The 18723-nt window shown below is 36.2% G+C and overlaps 1 protein-coding gene across 1 annotated transcript in view; it reads left to right on the top strand.

Moving 5' to 3' along the window:
* The window catches only part of Snx16 (sorting nexin 16), a 30904-nt gene extending 25064 nt beyond the window's left edge, over positions 1-5840 (top strand). The window contains exons 6-8 of the mRNA XM_015485921.2: positions 1947-2083; positions 2620-2739; positions 3536-5840. Of these exons, the coding sequence (XP_015341407.1) occupies positions 1947-2083; positions 2620-2739; positions 3536-3632 (354 nt within the window). The 3' untranslated portion in view covers positions 3633-5840. The remainder of the gene's footprint in view (positions 1-1946; positions 2084-2619; positions 2740-3535) is intronic.
* The last annotated feature ends 12883 nt before the right edge of the window (positions 5841-18723 follow it).

Genomic DNA, 18723 nt, shown 5'->3' with positions numbered 1-18723 from the left:
TTCTAAAATAGTTTCTTCCTCTTACATACATCTTCCCTAAGAAATACCTCCTTACTAAATGGTTTTTAATATTGGAGGAAACCCAAGAATTTATGTAAGGACTATTTAAAAATACCTTACAACTTAATAAATAGTCGCTAAATAATTCAACTCAGGAGTGTAATCATTTGGTTGTTGTATATGTTGTGTATGTATAAACATATGCCATGACATGTTTAAATTACTTCCCAAATTTGTTATACTTTCACTCACAATATATTTTCCTCTTGTCCCATGTTTTCATTAATACTGAATATTGTCAGCCTTTTATTTCATGATTACCAACTGGCTTACAAAACTTTTCTATCTAGTAGCTCTTTGGGACTTCTGTGAATTTCCTGTTCCATCCTTTGTCATATTTTCTGTGATTTTTTTCCTTCCCTAAACCCATGATGTAAAGATACTCTCCTAATTTTTTTTCTAATAGGTTTAAACTTCTACTTTTCACACTTGGGTCCTTTAATTGACTTTGCTTTTTCTGTATGGATGACCATTCATCCCTATATCATTTAGGGAAATGTTCCTCCTTCCTTAACTAGTTAGGAATTCTTCCTTAATCATAAAACATTCATTGTGACTATTTTTGGCCAATCAGCTTTGTCTAGATAGTCTCTTATCCCTAGACTGTATTTATTACTGTAGCTTCATATATAATCTTGGTATCAAGCAGATCAAGGAGTTTCTTCCTTACTCTTCAAAGTTGGCTGTTTACTCTTCTATATGACTTTTAGAATCAACTTAAAAACTCCTGTTGGCATTTGGTTTGGAATTACAATACAGTTATTAATTTTGAAAGGTTTTGTCTTCATAGTATTAAATCTTCCTATCAATAGATCTTTGCTTATTTAAGTCTTCTTTTAAAGTTCTTCAATAAAGGTTTAATATTTTTCTTAAACTTCTAAGAAAAGCCATAGGATTTATTCTTAGCATTTTTTATATCATAATTGGTGTTTTATTATATTCTAAATTATTACTGTTACATTATTGATTTTATATATTTATTTTGTATGGCACATCCTTGCTGAAATACTTTCTTAGTTTATAGATCCTTTAGGATTTTCTGTATAGTTAGTCATATCACCTCCAATATTAACAGTTATGTTTTTATCTTTTGTAGTCCTTAATATTTTTCATTTCATTGTATTAGCACAGATCCATGGAGTTAAGTTGAAGCCATTATCATTTTTCTCCCTTCCTAATTTTAAAGGAAATGATCCTACATTTTACCATTAGCATATGGTGTTTACTGTAAGCCATTGATGGTTGTAAATTGTTTATTCTCTTTGTTTTTATGTTAAGGAAGTTATCTTCTGTTCCTCCTTTGCTAAGTTATAGGGGTTGTGTTGGGGGTGGGGGTTAATGCTTTTGTTTGCATGTGTAAAGATGGCATAAGAAGACTTAAATAAGCAAAGATCTATTGATAGGAAGATTCAATAGTATGAAGGTAATACTTTCCAAATTTATCAGTAAATGTATTATAATTCCAAACAAACGCCAGCAGAATTTTCTAAAGAACATACTAATGAACTGAATTATTGACAATTGATTCAGTTAGTCGGTTTTGATAATTTGTATGTTTCTAGAAATTGAAAATTTCATGTATATTTGCATAAGTCTGTTCGTAATATTCTAACATGATTTCTAAAAATCTGTTAATATATTTGTAAATATATAGCCACTTTCAGTCTAACTGGCTTACTACTATAATAATTCTAAAGAAAAGGGACTTATACTTAGGGACTAAGAGAGCCAAGATAATAGAGACCTAAAAAGATGAGTATAGAGAGTAAATTTTAAGAGAGTAAATATACTTGTGATTTTGATCTGTTTTCTTGACTCTTCAGTAATGCACTTAAGAAAAATACTGCATCAGTAATTAATTTTATTCTCTTTCTGCATTTTTTAAGGCTTTCTGTGAAACTTTAGAAGAGACTAATTACCATTTACAGAGGGAACTACTTGAAAAACAAAAAGAGGTGGAATCATTGAAGAAACTGCTCAGTGAGAAACAACTTCACATAAATGCTTTAGAGAGCAGAATCAGGTGTGTTGTGATACTTGCCTTTGTAGTATAATTCTACTCCTAATACTCTGGGCTACATACCCTAATGATCTCAGAAGTTTCTGATTCTTAAAGTCACAGAATCTTGGCCTCCTTCTTTGTAAATTGGATAAATTGTCTTTTGATTTAATTTAGAAGGCTGAACATTTGTAGGATGGGGGACATCAGGAAAATCAACCTCTAGTGGTTCAACAAAGATAAACATTATTTGTTGTAACCTAAGTAGTATCTTTATTTCTGGGCATATATGCCAACTTTTCACATATGAAAACCTTCTTGGGTTATTTACGTATTTACCTTCTCATCAGCATATATCAAATTGAGGCTTAAAATCCTTTTAATTTTAACTACTAATTTCTCTGTTGATTCTTACGGTGAGCAATTTATTGACAAAGTGACTGCATTAGATGCAACAACTGAAGACTACTAAAGCTACATGTATTCACAGGAATAAACATATTACTATTTTATACCTATTTTATTTATATAAAATAACTTTTTGCTGTAACATACTTTAGAACATTATCTTTAGAAGCTGAAGAATCACTGTATGTATCAGGAGTAGAAGGTGGACGGATCCTACGAGTGGAGTCCTGTGGAGTTGAAGTTGATCAAGATATCGTGGATGAAGAATCTAGGTATATAATATTTAGTTTATTATAGCCTAATCATTTAAGTAATAATTCTAAAATTCTGAAGAGCATTCTTTATACACTCAGAATTATTGTGTCCTGCATCTTTTGAACAAACGGACCATAGGTGTTCCAGGTTCTCCCTAAAATTGCCATCAGCCTGTGTGTTTTCTCATTGCTTTTTTTCAAAGCTATGCCTGAAATATCTGGCCTCTGACAGAGGGAATTCGTTTTGTAAATCATTTCATTCAAAAAATAGAATACTATAATATCTACCACCCTGCCTCCTTAATAGAATGATGAAAGATAATATATTTGAAAGTACATAGAATTTTTATTACATATATATATCTAAGGTAATCATCAATACTTTAGTGGTAATTGTTGAACTATAATTATGAGAGCAAATTTTATTTGTTATGGTAACAACAAAGTAAATTTTTATTGTTAATGGTAGTTGGGAGAACTGAGTTTAAAATACATTTATTTATATATTTACTTCAATATACATTTCCAAACGTGTTACCTGATAATTACAACTTAAAAATACTAATTTCTGTCTTTTTTAATGGAGTATTTTATTACTTTTACATTGAATGTTTAGTATTTCCTCAAGGTAAATAATTTTTAAAGATAATAAAAAAAAAGAAATGAAGGTTGGGGAATGTGGCAAAGTGGTGGAGTTCCTTCGTAGCATGCATGAGGGCCTAGTTTTGATCCCCAGCACTGGGGGGAAGAAAAGGGAGGTGTTAATAAAGTGGAATGGCAATCCCTTCATTGATATGGTTCTCTTTTTTTACAGAGCTGATAGTAAGCCACACCTAAGCCTCTGTGAACCTGAAAATGCCACCTCAGAGATAGAAGTAGCAGAATTGGCATATAACGCTGAAGAAGACTAATACAAAACACAAGCAGCTCTCCATTTCAACATTTCAGCAAATTTAGAATAGAGTGGCAAATACCATTTAAAAAGAAAAAAAGGACTATGAAACATTGACGAAAAGAACAAGAATGTATATATATAAAGTTTACATAAAAGTTTTTTTAAGTTATTGGGATAGGAAATATATTCATTGCTGCTTTTAATTGTCTTCTATTCAGCTTTGTATTTAATACACTGAAAAAATCTAGTTAGAATTCTGTTATCAAGGTCTACATTCTTAAATACTGTACATAAATTATTATGGTGTTTTGCCTGTATAATGCTCCAGACGTGTGTGTGTGTGTGTGTGTGTGTGTGTGTGTGTGTGTGTATAATCAACAGTTATATTAGTCAAATGGAAATTAGTTGCATGTTACTATCTGGGTGATGTATACTTCTTTGTATCTCTGAAATGACATATTTTCATTAATGGCTTAAATCAGTGAACATCACAGTAAGGGTAAAGATGAGTTGAGTTTTAAATGTTGACATGTTTGCCATTTCCAAATAAAAATTCCTTATTTGAAATGTTAATACTATTTAAAAGAGGAGAATGACTTTCTAGTACCAAAGGAAAACATTTAAAGAGCTATAATCATATAATAGCTAACGTGACAAAATAGCCTTGATTTTAAAAGTGAATTCATTGGTAAAGATTTTATAAATGTCCCAGTTTATTGATATGTTAGACTAGCTTATTTGCCACATCATCATCTTAAATCTCTATCAGTAGATTGAGTGAGTTTTCCTTTTTCAGAACACTACCTCTCTTTGCTAATCAAGGTATATTCTTTTGAAAATACACTACATATTTGAAATTGGGAGTTGTACAAAAAAAGAAAGCAGAAAGCCATAGACACTGCAGATTTCCTAAATGGCTTGAACCCATGGCATTGTGGTTTTATTTCTGTGTCTGTGAAGGTGTTGTTACGCTGTGTTATGGCTGATTTTCTTTTTAATGTATTTAGCCAAGTGATGCACTTTATGAAAATTAAACTCATTTGTGCCAAGTTTAATTGTAACTTAAATTTCTTTAGTAAGTGGAGTTAGCAGAATTATGTAGTGCCTTCATATTACAAAAATCTCCTAGGTTTTGTGAGTCAGCCTTTTGAAAAATGTTTATGCTTATTTCAGCTTTGTGTACAGTTATTTAAAATGTCTTGTTTCATTGTTATAGTCTGAAGTTAGTCATTTATTTTTGTTTCTACTGGTTTGCATGTTGCTGTTAATATGCATTGTAATCATGCTAGCATTTTGAAATCTCAGTTGTTATGTGGAACTTCATAAGCTTTCTCAAACCAGAGACATTTGCTAAGGAAATAGAATAAGTCTCCATTTGTTTCTCTTTACTAACTAAAAGTTTATTAATGTCTTAATGTACATACTAAGATGTAGTTGTTTAAAATTCTACTGACATAAATCAACATATCCCGTGGCTATTTGTTAACTTTTTATCTTAAAAGGAGACTATTTTTTACCAACATACCTAAAATTTAAAGTCTTTTCAAAATGCACAGATATGCTCTGCTCAGAACATTTTCCACAAAGTGTATTAGAAATGTGTTTATTATCCTTAGAGACAGAAATGAATATATTAAATGAAACTGCTTATTCATTTTAAAATTATTATTCTAGAGTTAACATAAAGCTTAAAAAGTTAAGTCATTTACACATACCATTTTGAGGCTAATAAAGCAAGATGATGTTTGCCAAATTCCAGAGATTATAGCACAACACATCTTAAAGGGAACCTTACACTTTGAAATTCTGACTTTTCAGAACTTTGTATTTACAAAGTTCTAGGTGGGTAAAGAGTAACTCTGTTGACTAGGTAAACCGCCATTATTTATATTTAGAATTGACTTTTTTTTACTTTTATAATTCATTTTATTCCCAGTATTATTATATTTGTTAATAAATTATATTTTCATTACAACAGTAGCTGTGTTGTTCAGAAGTTGAATACCATTTTCCCCTTCCACTTTCTGTGTCCTCCCTATTCCCTATAATTATTGTAAATTGAATTATGTTTAAAGGCTGCTGCATTTTACAGATGTGGAATGAGTCTGATTTTCCTTATGAGCTTGTACTTTATATCACTGATATCTTTGAAAAATCTTTGTGAATAGGTGCAATGCTCTTCATATGTAATCATTATTAATAAAAAAAGTTAAATGTAACTAAATTAAACATACTTTTTGCAGTCTTGAAACTTACATTATTAAGAATTAAGTTCACATAATAGTAGTGCAACCATAAAACTTCACATTTTAAAATTTATTTCACCTGTCCACTGAAGTAGCCACTTAACAAACATTAATTGAGAAAACTGTATGTAATGTATGTAATCTAGTTCAGCTATCTGTGGCATTAGAAGGGAAGAATGGCCTTAAATCTAAAAATCGTTTTCCTGGTTTGAAATGGATTTTATTACTTACAAGAAAGAAGTTTTGGGTGCCCTACTGGTAAAGAGATGAATCTCAATTTTATCCTCTGAAGATCTTAAAGAGAGCTACATACTTGATCCATATTTTAGCTCTTCATAAAAATACCTTTATTACATTGCACTTTGTTTTGATGCTGTTGACTTCTGATAGGAGAAATTGATCATCAAAACTTGATATTTTTAATGCATGTGCTTTTAATGCTGGCAGCTGTTATATCACAGTATACCCTTTATGAGGACTCAGAGGAGGCAATTCTCTTTGGTCTCAGTAGTTGTGAAACCTATACTTCTCCTAAACAGTTGATTTGTTTTTATTTTAAAGATGCTAGTACCTTAAAGATGCTAGTATGCTGATTTTAAGTCCTTTGGGTTTAGACCAAGGAGTGGGATAGCTGGGTCAAATGGTGGTTCTGTTCCAAGTTTTCTAAGGAATCTCCATACTGCTTTCCAGATTGGTTGCTCCAATTTGCAGTCCCACTAGCAATGAATGAGTGTGCCTTTTCCCCCACATCCTCGACAACATATATGGTGGTAGGAAAGATGGTGGAATGAGATGGACATCATTACCCTAGGTACATATATGACTACACATATGGTGTGACGCTACATCGTGTAAAACTAGAAATGTAAAGTTGTGCTGCAATTGTGTACAATGAATCAAAATGCATTCTGCTGTTATATATACCTAATTAAAATAATTTTTTTTTAAAAAAAGATGCTATTACTTCCCATCAATGGTGGGTGAGGCTGGAGGATCACAAGTTCCAAGCCAGCCTCAGCAATTTAGAGAGACCCTATCTCCAAAAGGTCTGAGGATGTAGCTCAGTGGCAAAACACCCCTGGGTTCAATCTCCAGTACTAATAAAATAGACAATGCCTTTTGGACAGCTCTGAGCCAAATTGTAGTTCACCTACAGCTACTTTGTGGGATTTTATGGGTTATGTTTTTATAGTAATAGTTGTAGTTTTATTTTATGTTATTTTTCTCTTAATTCCAATTATCTTCCTTATTTAAATTATTTCATTAGAACACATGTATTTTTGTCCTGATGAAGATTTGAGTGACATATTGGACTATACTTAGGTGACAACTCATCACAGCTGGTACTTGATCTAACAGTTACCATCACCAGCCAGTGATTGCAAAAAGGTGAACTGTTCTTTAAAAGAAAAACAAAAATGCCCGGGAGATCAAGGAATACGGAGTTCAAATTTAGAAATGCTGGTGAATAATAAGCTGTAGGGAGGTTCTTGACCAGAGCATAATATGGTCATATGACCATAGTTTAAGCCAGTCTCAAATTACAACAGCTCATTTGCCACTTTCTTATGTTTGTCATTTGCACGAAAAATCACAGAACAACAAAAAACAGTGCAGCCAATGTATGCTTAATAAATGATGGGTAGTTCTTTGTTGTAATAGCAACTGGTGAGAGTGACTATAAACCTTAGATACCTAACAGAATGTTTGCAGCCTAGCTAATTGTAATCAGAGTGGTATTAACAATAGTCGCATTATAGTGGGAGGCCTTTGCTGAAGTGTGAAAACTCCTCCATTGGATTATTAAGCCTGGAAGACTTTCTCCAGAATTAGCTCAGCTGCCAGTCCAAACTTCTGTTTCCTTTAGGCAGCAGACACTGTTCATTGGCTAACCCAACAGATATTTTTTTGTAGTCCTCTTCTGCTTTGCCACCTCCAAGATAGGAATAAAAATCTAAATGTCATTTTCTCAGCTTAAAAAATAGATTTGAGCCTGTTAAAATTATGGTCAATGAGACAAATGGGAATCTACTAGTTGCTTTTAGGAAATCATCCTGTAAGAAGGCAGGCATACTATGGATATAGCCTCACCACTTCCTTTTCATTTTGACCTCAGATGATGGTCAGAGGTCCTGCACAATTATCTTGCAAACAGAATGTGACACAGGAGAGAAAAGAATCACAAAGACTCTGGCCATTTGTTAAATCACCCTCAAGTTATGGGTTTGTTATTAAATACACCAAAATAAAAACCATCTTAAGTTTGGACTGTAGATTGTGAACTTAAGAGAGAAAAAAGTTGTACAAAACAAAGCTTTTCTGTGTATAATGATATTGTACATTTTGTTAGCAAAGATGATGTTTACATGAAAGCTAAAGGGGAAGGAATATCTATTAGACATACCAAAATTCCCTTACTTTTGAGGCTTCTTTTGGCAAACAATATATATACGACAAAGTATATAATTTTTATGTATACATATATTCACATATGTGAGTCTGCTTGGGCTGCTATAATAGAATGCCACAGACAGGGTGACTTAAACAACAAAAATTTTCTTATAGGTCAAGAGTCTGGAAGTCCCAAGATCAAGACCCTGACAAGGTAAGTTTCATTCTAAGGCCTGTTTTCTTGGGTTATAAGAAGCTGCCTTCTCACTGTGTGTTTGAGTGATGTTTTATTTCTTTTGTGTGAGCTTCAAGAGAACCTTCTGGTTTGTCTGTTTATAAAACCAATCCAGTCAGATCAAAGACTTAACCTTAATGACCTCATTTAACCATAATTAATTCCTTTTAAATGCCATCTCCAAATAGAGGCACACTAAGGCTTCAATATGTGAATTGTGGGGGGGGGGTGCATAAACAATACATAATAGTATAATATGGATGTAACAAAAGACATTTCTCAGTTCAAAAGATTAGATAGCCTATTCTTTCATTTGTTCATTCAACAAACATTGAGTCTTTGCTATGTGTTGGCACTGAGTTATAAAAGTAACTAAGAAATACATGATCTCTTCAAGGAGTTTAGAATGATACTGGCTTTTATACAGGTAGTTCTCTATAAATCAAGGGGCATCTGCCTGGGACAGTATCTTACATTTTATTAGCATAGGAAAAGGAGAAAATTTGTTTCTCTTTGAACCTAAAGGGAAGATAAATGTCTGTTGAACGCATCAAGTTTTCCTTGACTTCTAAAATTCTTTTCAGCAAACCACATATATGATTGTGTCTCACTATGGCAAAAGTGGTAATAGGGGTATTCATGGTGAATTACAGGGATGTGAGAGCCAGAAACAACTAAGATTAACAAAATGTCACTTTACCTGTTCCTTGGAGGTGGAACAGAGGGCATACTAAGCTGAAGGGTGAACTGCAGCCTATGCAAGTGACATATGTCATTGTTAGTCCATTGGTCCATCAATTCTAGCTCCAGATTGAGCAGCCTCTCAATTACCTGATGCTGACGAGTCAGGAACATACAAACCTTGACGTCTTAAACATTCTATTTTAACCTAATGTACATAAATATATATTCCATTGCCCATTTTCTAATTGAGGTCTGAAGCCTTTCTTTGGGAATATTTTCCCTACTGAGTTTCTGACTCTCTTGGTAAGCCATACCCCTGATGCATTTTCAGATTGCAGCTTTGGTGTCTGTAAAATGCAGACTGGAGACCCATGAAGGAATCTGTGACAGGATGTTCTATTTTTTTCTTTTCTTCCCCAATCTTGCAATGGTATTCTTGCCTATCCTTTTACCAAGTCTTTTCCAAATCAGTTGATCTGATTTTCACTAGAATTGATATTTTTGTACCTGTTTAATTATTTCTTTAGTAAATATTTTTTAATTTTAATTTTAAATAAAGCTGGTATACACAAACTTGGAAACAAAACTTATCCTTAGTATTCATACAGCTCCAAGTGCTCTAAATAGGGGCACTAAATAGCCCACTAGCCATGAGCATTCAGAGTTCCATGAGTGTCCATGATCACATTTTGTAGAGGATGGGAAACTTCGACAAGATTGTTGACTCGAATGATCTACCTTCTAGTTTGCATTAATCAAGTTCTCATCTCCATTGCCATCATCCTGGTCCAACCATCAGATATCTCAAATGAGCCACCACAGTGGTCTTTTAACTGTTACCCCTATTTCCTCTTTTGCCCCTACAACTGCCTGTTCTCCCAGAATAGCGACAGTGTTCTTTTTGAAAATCTGAAATCACATTTTTTCTTTGTCCCTAGGAACTTTCATAGAATTCCCATCATGCTTAAAATAATATAAAATTCAGACTTCTTTACATGGCATCCTAATATGGTTTCACCTCTGCCAACTGCTCCTTGGGCATTCCTCCCCGTCATGCCACAGCCCCATCCCAGAGCTAGTCTTAGACCCTACACTAGTGGCCCCTTCTCTGCAAGCCTTAGGTTAAATTTTTCCTCTTCAGACAGTCTTAAATCACTCCCAAAATTGTCCCCTGAATCCATGTTTATTATTTACTTATCATCTGTGTCAACTGCCCTCCTTCTCACTTCCTCTAACAGGCAAGACTTCGTCTATTTTCTTCCAATCTTTGCTCTCCTTGTACTTAGAAGAGGATCAGGCACTGAGTAAAGGCTCAATATTTACTGAGTGATTAACATTATAAAACCCCGAATTAAAGAATTTATTAGAGGAAAAAAAGAGGTCAATAGTAAAAGATCTTGAGAAAGAAAAGTTAAGTCTTGGGGATTGTTACTCTCTGGGTAGACTATTGTGCTACTAACCAAGGAGACAGAGGAAGGAAGAGGTTTAAGACAGGTAAATTGAGCTTAGAACATGCTGGGTTTGAAATCCCATAGCCAATCCAAGTGGAGCTCTGCAGTAGGCAAGTAGATACAACTCCAAAACTCAGGAAAAGCTTGCCTTAGTAGAACAGAAGTCAAATTAATTAGGAGTATTCCCCCTGGTGATCTTCATTTCACTTGCCCTTAGTACAGTGATCTAGAACATAGCAGGAACTCATGTCAGCAGAAATAAAATGAAGAAGACTAGAAGTCATGACTTTGTTTGTGCCACGGGGCCATGCATCATGGAAACATGCCTAGTGGGCCCAGGTGTCTGATCCTGTTAATTTGTTTTTCGATCCATAAGTAATTTATTATCACAGAAGATCTTGTTTTTCTTCCTTTGGAAGGAATCTAATAATAACACAATATCACAAAGTTACATCCTTTTTCCTTGTTTATCTTAATAATCTTTAGTATTTTAGATGAAGCTTAAGAAAAAGAAGAAATTCAAATATAGTAGACAATAAAATGAAAAACGTTTGATCTAGTAATCAAAGAAATATCTAACCACTACAACTACAAGAAGGTAATGTATGGACAGAGATTTTTTTAAAAGTATAGATTTTTTTAAAAGTTTTCAGTATAGTGTGTGAAAATAAACTCAGTGTGTTGATGGTGGTACAGTGATTTGCTTTAAGAATACTAAATTAAAGCTATTAAATTATTGATATTAATAATTAAGAATAATGTTATTTATTAAATTTAGAAATTAACATGAATCCATTAATATTAGAGCTAATTTGGCAATATAAAACTATTAAAAATGTTCAGGACTTTAACCAGGTATGGGGTACATGCCTGAAATCTCAGTAACTTGGGAGGCTGAGGCAGGAGGATACAAGTTCAAAGCCAGTCTCAGCAATTTATCAAAGCCTTAAGCAAATTAGCAAGACCCTGTCTCAAACAAAAAAAAAAAAAAAAAANAAAAAAGAACTGAGAATGTAATACAGTAGTTAAGTGCCCTGGGTTTAGTCCCCTGGTACCAAATATATATATATATATATATATATATATATATATATATATAGAGAGAGAGAGAGAGAGAGAGAGAGAGAGAGGTAGATAGATATAGATTTCAACCCAACAGCTATACTTCCAGAAACTTAAGGACATATATGTTTATTTAGCTGGGGTTTTTTTTTTCAATGTGGTACTGAGGATTGAACCCAGTGCTTCATGAGTGCCAGGCAAGCATTCTACCAATGAGCCACAATCTCAGCCCTTAAGGACATATATGTGATGGGTAAAGATTTGCTCAAAAGACATGTATCACATTTATCACAAATACATCAACAAAGCTTCTGATATTAAGGGGATTTGCTAAACATTGTGTGGCCTACAAAAAAGGTGATCCAGAACAATAATGGAAATGCTCATGATGTAATACTAATTGAAACAAGCAGGAACAAAAAGTAGGATTTCATTTTTATAAGTAAAAAGGTATTCTTTTTAGCATTTTGTACAGAAAGAATAAATACTGTAAACTAATAACCATGATTATTTCTATTTGATGTAGTTATGAAGGAATTTATTTTTTGTTTTCATGAACCTGTATTCTCTCAATTTTCTATAATAAGTAAATATGACTTTGAAATTTCTGAAAATTATTTTTAATAATAAACTAATTTTAAACTAATAATAAATAATATATATGTTGCCCCACCATCTATTTCATTTATTTACATCAACTTCCTCAACCTGTCTCCTGTAAAATGAAGAAAGGTAAAGCATTCCTGTGACCTAAATGAAGTATGAACATACTAAGCTCAGTTTACATTGTGCTCATTAATAGGCAGAGTTTGCTATCCATCCCCCTAGACAAACACCATCATTATTGACCATTCACAAAAACCCATCTCTAAACCCAAACTACAGTGGAAATACTTTATTAAACTGATACTGGTAAACAGATCTGATGTTGTTCATTAACAACCCATATCATCCCAATCATGTACCCTGTATTTTAAATTTTGAAGGCTTGAATAGAGTGTATCCAGTTTACAATGGGTTTTGTTCTCACTGAATTTCCAAGTGATGCATTCATTAAATGGTGGTTATCAAATTAAAGTGCTTTTTTCATCTGTAAAATACTGGAAATATATACAATGTTTACAAAGGATAAAATAGCTTTGAACTAGTATATTAAACAAGATAAGGCATTAATACATCTGGACACGTGGGGCCTGAGGGAAGCAGTTTAATTCGAGATGAAGGGTAAGTGGAGATTTTGTAAAGAATCTAATGGGGGATTTCAGAGTGAACTGGACCAAACACAAAGAGACAATACGGATTTGAAATTTACTAAAAAAAATCAACACCTCTGACCACTGCAACTAAATATTCCAAGAACACAATAAAACATTTATGCTTTAAGGTCACAAACAAGTGAAGACACAACTATCCAAATGTTCCCTAGTTACTCACAGAGGCCACCCTAAAGGTTGGTGGCTCTTGCCAGGAACATGGGGCAATGAATGGACCAGATCCCAGGAGCAGAGAGACCACTGGTTCATCCCTCCTGCTGCAAGTGCCATCCGGCTGGGTGAGGCCACCTCAGCTCTGCAGGGCCCATCTACTGCCACATCAGGGAATTCCTTGCAGTACCAAATTACCTGTTCAATGTTATATTTACGTGTCTTCTTGCCTGCAGTAGACCAGGTCATAGTCTGCTGCACAAAGGTTTATAAAATGATGGTACTGGATCTATTTCTTTGACATAAATTCTGTCAATCACTAGCCCTAGTTTCATTCTTACTAATCAGAGTCAGAGCTGTGCCTTCGCCTAAGATGGAATGAAAATTTTCTCATGGTAGCTAAACAAGACAGAAGAAGTGTGAGTCTGCCTCCAGCTGATTAACTAAGGTATGCCTGGGAGAAGAATAAATGTGACAAGAACATGAGGACTCCAGTGCCTGAGAGGACAGCAAGACAACCAAAATAATGAGGCTGATGAAGCTGGGCAAGACGAAAAAGGAGGGCTCTCCGTCCAGGAGGTTTCTCATTTGCCCTGGCTCAGACCCCTATCCTTCAAACACACGATCTATGAAGCACTTAGTAGGATCTTGGAGAAGTTGTTTTTATAATACGTGAACAACTTTGGGTTCAAACTAAGACCTTTATTGTATGTGCTAGAAGACATAAAATACACATTTGCAACTTTCATTTTTCAGCTAGATGATAATTACTAAGTGCTCATACCCTTTACGTGGATATTTACTTACACACCTTGCTCAGCATTTTTTTTTTTTTTTAATCCTTTGGGTTAACTTTTCTGAGCATTTCATGTCTGCCAAATGTTTCCTGGTTTGCTCTAGTTCTTGGAGCCCCAGAACCCTCTAATTTTACATGCCTTTTAAGTCTAGTTAAGAATATCCTTCAAAGTTGGACAGACAGACCTAAGTTTGAGTTTGGACTCTGCTGCTTATGAGGTGGAGCAACTCATTTTGTGTTTCTGAGCCTCAGTGCTCATGGAAGACGGAGACAAGAATAGTCCCCACCCATCTGGTTTGTAGAGAGGAAAGTTCGTGTGGAGTGTCCACCCTCCTGAGCAGAGTGCCTTACCTGCTGGGGCCCAGGAAACAACACTATCACCCAGGTCAGCATGGACATTGCTGAGATGCTCCAGAGTGTGCTGCTTTCTGTGCCATGAAGGATGTGTTTGTCCCAGTCAGCCATTTATGCTTCATCCAGTGTCTGCTAAATCGGGCTATACAATGATAACAGTTCACTCACAGTCTGGAGACAAGAAAGCTATTTGCAACCCTGATTTTCACCTTTTGTAGGCTCACTTGGTGTTGATGAATTCTCTGTTTGAATAGACATTTTCATGGAAGCAGGTTTTGGTTTTGGTTTTAGTTTTTTTTTTTTTTTGTGGGGTCGGGGGTGTCAGGGATTGAATGCAGGGGCACTCACCACTGAGCCACATCTCCAGCCCTATTTTGCATTTATTTAGAGACAGAGTCTCATTGAGTTGCTTAGTGCCTTGCTTTTGCTGAAGCTGGCTTTGAACTTCTGATCCTCCTGTCTCAGCTGCCCGAGCCACTGGGATTACAGGCATGTGCCAACGCACCCCGTTGGAAATAGATTTTTTAGTGCACCAAGTTGACAATAAATCGCAGCTCTCCTTTCCAACCTCATCCTCCTCACTCTTCTGGTTCCCAGGCCATTCTAACCTTTTCTGTTGATTGACTGTTCTAAACACTTCCTCACCTCACAACCTTCAAATGCAATATTTTCTTCACATTTTCTTTCCATAGAGGAATAATGCCAGAATTTAGCCAGGGAAATCCCAACTTCCTGCTTCTGCAGCCTTTTTAACAAATCTTGTTTCACTGAGTGATGCTTACAGATTGTTTCATACACACTAGAATTTAAAATGAAACTTTTCATGTCAATGTACCAAACAAATTAAGGACACAAATAAGAAAATAAAGGAAATTGACCTATTCATGATCAGATATCAAATTCTTTTAAGCTTTATCTTGGAAACATTTTTTTTTTTCTTTTGGCTCAGTCTCACCTTTCAACTTGTCCAAGGAATGATAGGGATTGTGTGTGCTGTCAAGGCATAAGAAGCAGATATGGAGGGCATGTCCTGAGTTTATTTTCAAGGCACAAAATGGTCACCATGACGAAACAGTCTTCCTTTGTACTTTGGTTCCTCACTTAATTACACAGGGAGTTTTTAAGTAAAAAATATTGAAAAGTAAACATTATTTGAACAAATGTATTCCACTCGTTTTTTCACAAGCTTCTGTGGAAACAGGAGGGTGCTTTCTAAGTTAATTGAATCTTGAGATGAGAAATAAGAATTTCCTTCAATTTAACTACTAGACCTATATTTATTGAGGTTCCTGCCTACGTCCATGGAGTTTCTGGAAAATAAATGGTAACAAAAATACAATGCATGCTAGGCACATTTTCTGCCTACAGTAAGATCTCGGAAACAGTTTAGGCATTCCCCTCAATTACCCATTTTGTGATCTCCATACACTAAAGCACTTGTTCAGCACTGATTATGGACCATTCTCTGTGTGGTAGGACCTGCGTGCAGTGAGCAAGGACCTTAATGACCCAAGTACTTAAGTCTCCTCTGTTGATCAGTCCCCACCCTGAGCCCCACACCTTGGGCATGCTTCATCCCAACTCCACCTGTGCTGTTCCCTCCAGAGCACACAGGAAGCCAGCCCCACAGCACCTTGTGCGCTCCTCCTATTGGCCACTGACTACCTTGGGTTATGCTTGTTTATCTTAGTACCTCAGGAGAATGAAAGCTGCCCTTCCCTGCTTACTACCTTAAAATGCCAGCCTAAAATACACTTTCAAGGGCTCAAAAGATATTTATTGTGTATGCACAGAGTGTGACTCACCTTGAAAATATCATTACAAAATAGAGTATCTTGAACTCTTAGAAAGCAGCTGATCCAAACTGACCCTCAGCACACAGCTCCCCAGCAAACCTGTCACTGCCACAGAAGCAACTGTGACTTGGAAAGCTCTCCTGCAGTGGTTGTAGGGTGGCATTTTGCAGACACATTCCACCCCACTAAATTCAAACCCTAAAACGTTTATGCCTGAGGGAAGCTGTCAAACCCTTTGCTCCAAATCCCTGGTTTTACAAATGAAACCTTAAACCAGAGAGGTTACATGAACACGGGGACTGAGTGATAAAGCATTATAGAAGACAAGACTCCTTGGCTCTCAGCCTAGCGTGCTTTATTAGAGTCTCTCCTGCATTTCGTTATACCTGTAAAGATTTCATGGATGATGGATCATAGCCATTATCTGTGAATTATACTTTCACCAGAGCCAGGGAAGGGGGAGTTCTCAATCTTGTCCCTAATTCCAGTTTCAGTTCTACCTTTTGGGATAAATTGGGTGGAGGGTCATGAGTCACCTTTTAATACCATTAACAAAAGGCCACCAACCTACAGGTGTCACACCCACCCCCCTGCGGGCTTTGAAAATCTCTGCCCATCCCAATGTCACTCATGAACACACTTGCCCCTCTGCATCTACAGGAAGTATCATCCTGATCCCACTGGAATGAGCTCTATGTCCTTAACTGTGACGGTAGCACCACAGACACTGGCATAGTCTGGAGTAAGGCCTGGAGTTTAAGGGCAAGTCTACAGAATGGAATAACTACTACAGTGTCCACACTGTCAGAGGTAAGAAGGTGGAGCACAACAAGATCTCACATCCTGCACTGAAGGAATCAGAGCCCCTCTCGACTCTCTACTGCTGTCTTCAGAATCCACACTCACTTCCCATTCAGGTTCCCCTAGGAGGATCCTGGTCCCTACTCTTCAGGTCCAGAAGTGGAGAATGAGACAAATGCTCTTCATCTCTACACTAGAACCTGGAAGAGGCTGAAGCAGCTAATCTAGTTGCCCCATGGGAATGACGACACTTCTGATGAATAGTACATACTCAACAGGTGCAAGCACAGAGAGACACACCTTGGGTAATCCAGGACATATTTGTCAAGGAATCAACCTAGGGAGCTGTTTCCCTTTCCCAGTGGTGACAAACAACATGAACTTCCCCCTTGTTATCAACCTGCAGAGATTCCTTCCAAACTGAGGGCAGAACAGACCTCTAACACTCAGGATAGAAATGTAGCAGTCAAGGGTTTGATATGGATATAATCTATCCAAGGGAAGATTTGGTCCTGTTGGTCGCAGTATCCACAAGTGAGAAGTTAAGCAACCACCGGTTTTAGCTGGTTATTTTAGAACTCGGAAGACATGATTTAAAGCTCTCCCTCAGTGTAAGCTTCTTTAGTGTGGGTTTCTCTCACAAAACCAATGTTACTTCACTCTACTTCTTTGTTCATATAACTCCCCTCCCTCCACTGAATGAAAAAGACTTTATCTTTTCCCATCCATGACCACCACCTAATATGATGCCTGGGAGTTTATAAATAAATCTAAGATAGTCATGCTCAGTAAGGTTTCTAGAACTTACTGCATGGGTTTGCTTGGATGCTTTAATTATTAACAAGAAATAAGTTTTGCATCTTGTCTCCGTGTTCATGTAAAATAAAAATATCGAACAAAATTTTCCTCCCATGAGCTGATGAAGGGAATGTCTATCTCAACTCACAAAGATGTCCCCGTCCTCATCCCCTGAAACTATGTAATGGCAAAAGGGACTCCATCGATGTAATGAAGTCAAAGACCCAGAGATGGGGGATCATCCTAATTGTTTAGACACTCCCTATTTAATCTTATCTTGAAAGCAGAGAATATTTCCTGGCTATCGTCATAGAGAGATGTGATGATGGAGGAAGGATCAGAGAGCCACCACCAGCTGGCTTTGGAGGTAGAAGAGGTGCCATGAGCCAAGGAGCACAGGTGGCTTCTTGAAGCTGGAAAAAGTCAGGAAACACATTCTCTGCTCAAGAACACAGCCCTGCCAACATCTTGATTTTCCCAAGATCTTTGTGGTTGGACTTCTGACCTACAGACATGTAAGATAATATATTCATGTTTATTTTAAGCTACTATGTTTGTGGTAACTGGTTTAGCAGCAATAAGAAACTAATACACAGTGCAGTACCTGATGCTCATAAGCCAGCAAAGCTCTCTGAATTTCCATTTCTTCATTTACTAAAGTAGAGACAATTACAGGTCACCTAACAGGACTTCGAAATGCAAGGAATGCAATACAGTGCTTGGGACCTCAGAAGTGAAGAGAGCTGTTTCTCTGAATTAACTACAGAGTGAGCCCCCACATCCCGTGCTATAGTCATGGCTCCCGGCCCCTCTGCCAGCTAGTAATGAAAACCATTCCTCCCAGGCTGACTGTTAAACAAGCTACTGCTATTCTCCTGTGCACGGCTAAGATTGATTATTGGGTTTTATGTAAATTCCTTGAGTAGCAGTTTAGGTTTCCCAGAAGAACGAGGCATCCCCCAGTTACCACAATCCCAGGTCATCTGACCTCGAGGAAAAGAGGGCCACTCCCCAGTGTGATTGCAACCCACCAGTTGTCACTTGCAGCCTCGCCTTAGTGGTCTGCAAA

This window comes from Marmota marmota, unplaced genomic scaffold (genome assembly GCF_001458135.2).
Source record: "Marmota marmota marmota unplaced genomic scaffold, marMar, whole genome shotgun sequence".
Lineage (NCBI taxonomy): Eukaryota > Metazoa > Chordata > Mammalia > Rodentia > Sciuridae > Marmota > Marmota marmota.
The sequence above is the reverse complement of the archived record's forward strand: the minus strand, read 5'-3'. Positions and strand labels throughout refer to the sequence as shown.